Source organism: Hevea brasiliensis, chromosome 7 (assembly GCF_030052815.1).
Source record: "Hevea brasiliensis isolate MT/VB/25A 57/8 chromosome 7, ASM3005281v1, whole genome shotgun sequence".
Taxonomy (NCBI): Eukaryota; Viridiplantae; Streptophyta; class Magnoliopsida; order Malpighiales; family Euphorbiaceae; genus Hevea; species Hevea brasiliensis.
Window position 1 is genome coordinate 88,673,217 of NC_079499.1, and position 3,712 is coordinate 88,676,928.

Sequence of the window (3,712 nt, forward strand, 5' to 3'; positions counted from 1 at the left end):
CCCTCCAATTATTATTATAATTAAAAATATAAATTTTTTTAAAATATAATATTTAAATTTATGTAAAAAATTAATGATTAATTTTTTTTAAATATATCAGATTATTAAAGATAAAATTAATATTAAATTATTTCTATATTTTCTTAATAATAATAATTATTATTATTTTATTCCTCAATTTAATTTGAAAACATTAATAGTAATAAAATCATGACTCATGATAGTGGCATCCGCTCGTTATAAATAGCTTCGCCTGGTTATCGAGGTTTTCCATCATCGTCCGTTAATGAACCGCTAGAAACGCCAATATCTGAGGGAACAAAAAATCATAGAAATTGCGAGTCAGTCAATGAAAGGGACCCGTCGGCTTCCCTGATTAAGAAAGAGGAAGGACACCGTTATACCTAAACCAGAAACCTTCACACTCCAGCAACATAACCACGGCGTCGTTTCTCAGTTCTCTTAACCGGCACGTGGCATTTAGGTCAAGCACTACTGTATACCACACCAACTCGTCACATTAACTCAAGACGCAGAAGAACATTTTTCTACAACCACCGGTTCGAAAGCTCTAAATATCCGATCAAATTCTTTCCCTCTCAGTTCCGAATTGCGTATTCCCAATTCTTGCTCGGGATTGGGTAATTCGGGATGGGGAAAGGTGGAGGCTGTGTTCCAAGCAAGAACAAACGCCCTGCCGTCGCTGAAGATCACCAAGGCTCATCTCTTGACGCGCCGATCCCTGACGAGGATAACGCCGAGAATAATGCGACTGCCGCAATGGATTCCACCTCACAGTTGAAGATATTCATTGTGTTTTACTCGATGTACGGTCACGTGGAGGGTTTAGCCAGGAGGATGAAGAAGGGAGTCGACGGAGTGGAAGGCGTGCAGGCTGTTTTGTATCGGGTGCCAGAGACGTTACTGGGTGATGTGTTGGAGCACATGAAGGCGCCAGCGAAGGACCCTGAGATTCCGGAGATAACGGCCGCGGAATTGGCAGATGCTAATGGTGTTTTATTTGGGTTTCCAACGAGGTACGGCTGCATGGCTGCGCAGATGAAGTCGTTTTTCGACTCTACTGGGCAGTTGTGGAAAGAGCAGAAGCTCGCCGGAAAGCCTGCTGGATTCTTCGTCAGTACTGGGACACAAGGTGGCGGCCAAGAAACTACAGCGTAAGCAATTCGATGCCTTAAAAAGCCTTTTTTTTCCATGTGGATCTTTTGTTATACAGTTTAATCTAGATTCTAGAGTCGCTGACCTGAAATGAAAGCTGATCATTTGAAGCCTCATAACTCTGAGGAACGGATGCAGAGTGACCAATTTTTTTGGAAAATGATAAGCATATTTAGAGTAGGAGATTATTTGATTTGAAAATTCAATGGATAAGCCTAGTTAGAGTATAGTGACGTCACATATAGATGTCAGGCTATGGAAGTTAACTTTGTTGCTGTGAGTCCTAATAAATATGAGCTATCAAAAAAGCTCCTATAAGATATAAAATAAGTGACAATGTTCTTTGTTATGCATTAAACTTTTTGGGGAGGTTATACCTGAGTGTAGAGGCATAGGGAACTAGAGTGAACACTATTCATGAATCAAGGAAAATCACATCTAAGAAGTTGACTATATTTCTTTGTCAATACATTGGAGTTCTTTAGAATAATTGTTAGATAAATGTGTTGGTTTGGATGAGTGTGTGTGTGTGTGTGTGTGTGTGGATAATAATCCACATGAAGTTAAATGCAAAATTAGAACTGCAGAATGCTGATATTGGCGTCACTTGTTAATAATTGTTCAAGAAAACACAGTAATATATCATGTTAAATTGATATAATTTATTATTTCTTAGCTGATGTTTGTTGAGGAGCAATTAGGTTTGGTTTTTATGTTGAAGAAGGATGTTGCCTATGTGCTGCTTGCCTAGAGGGCTTCTTTGTAGAGTGCCATAAAAATCCTCCTCATCCACTTTCTCTTGTTAATTTGTGAGATAATTAAGATGAGAGACTGACATACTCACAAATTAAGATGAGAGACTGACATACTGCCTAAATTTATGCTACCAATAGCTCTACCTCTGAATCTTTTTTTTTTTTCCCTTCCATGATTAGATTTCTCAGAAATCTGAATGTTTCTCCACAACAACTTAAGTTTGAAGTTACGATTCTCTCTTTCTTAAAGATGTTGCAGAGTATTTTCTTTTTCCCAATTCCACACTTTATTGGGTTGGGGGTTTGGGGTTATGGATTTTTATCTCAATTGTATAGAACTCATATAAGGAATTACGGGTATATCAAAAAATAGGGAAGTGTTTTCATAGTCCCTAATTTTATATGGTCCACAGCCCAGCAAAACTATAGCATTTGAGTTTGTTTATGATTGGCAATTAAAGATTTAGTTTTGGGATTAATGTGGTTAATCTTTTGTTTTTGATAGGCATTTTTCGCCGATCAAGATGTATTTAAGTACTGTCATAAACAACTAAATTTGTCTTGTTCGTATGAAATTCATATTTCGGTTTTAAAATCTCTATCTTTTGTCTTGATAATTGACAAGTATGGGGAAATGGGGAAGGATGATATAATACTGGTCATATAAATTATAAAAAATTGAATGGGTAAGTTAAAATGCTTGCTTGAGAAACTAAATAATTCTAATCATGCTCTATCCCGCTATTTCTCTGGTTTCATTTGGGGCAGATGGACAGCAATTACCCAGTTAGCTCACCATGGAATGCTATTTGTTCCTGTTGGGTACACCTTTGGAGCTGGTATGTTCAAGATCGATTCTATACGAGGAGGCTCTCCATATGGTGCTGGTGTTTATGCAGGTGATGGCTTGAGAGAGCCAAGTGAATCAGAGCTGGCACTTGCAGAACATCAGGGCAAATATATGGCCACAGTCGTAAAGAAGCTTGCTCAGGCTTGATAATGTTGTTCCCAATCTTTGAAACACTTGTGGTCTCTTTTATCTGGTCATCTATTTGAATGCATTTGTTTGTAAATGGTCTTATATATCAAATATGAGGATTATAATCTTCTATTTTAGCCTTTTGGATTTGGATTTGAATGTGTAAAAGAAAAAAATAAATAAAATAAAATGACAACATGATATTCAATTTAAATATCTCAATATGATATCCACATTTGTCCAATTAAAGCTTAGAAGATATTGTTAAATCAGTTGAAAGTGATATACTCCAGATAACTTTTAATCTTTTGGCATTTCAACTCTAATTCATTTGGCTTTTAATTTTAAATACTAATTCAGTGTTTGAAATATTAATTTTCAAATCCAAACAGAACATCAATTATTTTGCATATTTGTATCGCATTAAAAATTATTTCATCGTAATCAGTGGTTAATACTACAGTTGAAATTAGGTTTAAATTTGATTTATTTATTATTAAAATTAAAAAATTAATTATAAAGAGATGGGTGTATTTTTTTTTAGCATGCAGGTTATGAAATTTGAGTTGTACTCTTGACTCGGTGATGCCTGAGAACGCTTTTTTTTTTTTTAATAGAAAAAACTAAAATTTGAAAGACAAGACAAGATTTAGGATAAAACACTCGAAATATATTATATATATCATGAAGGAAGTTAATACATAATTTATGATTATTAAGCGGAAGAGATTGATCTAGATGAATAAATCAAGATGAGAAATTTTTGTTTAAATTCAATTTATTATGATTCAAGATATGTTAT

The 3,712-nt window shown here is 35.0% G+C and overlaps 1 protein-coding gene across 1 annotated transcript; it reads left to right on the forward strand.

Moving 5' to 3' along the window:
• Positions 1–248: 248 nt before the first annotated feature.
• On the forward strand, positions 249–3,040 carry LOC110651279 (probable NAD(P)H dehydrogenase (quinone) FQR1-like 2). The gene is made up of 2 exons (XM_058150150.1): positions 249–1,175; positions 2,700–3,040. The coding sequence occupies exons 1-2, from the start codon at positions 652–654 to the stop codon at positions 2,926–2,928; spliced, it is 753 nt and encodes a 250-aa protein (XP_058006133.1). The 5' UTR covers positions 249–651; the 3' UTR covers positions 2,929–3,040.
• The last annotated feature ends 672 nt before the right edge of the window (positions 3,041–3,712 follow it).

Excerpts from the sequence above, each read along its gene's own strand:
- LOC110651279 (XM_058150150.1), top strand. The coding sequence starts at position 652 with ATGGGGAAAGGTGGAGGCTGTGTTCCAAGCAAGAACAAACGCCCTGCC. Across the intron at positions 1,176-2,699 it reads GGCGGCCAAGAAACTACAGC|ATGGACAGCAATTACCCAGT; the intron begins GTAAGCAATTCG and ends CATTTGGGGCAG.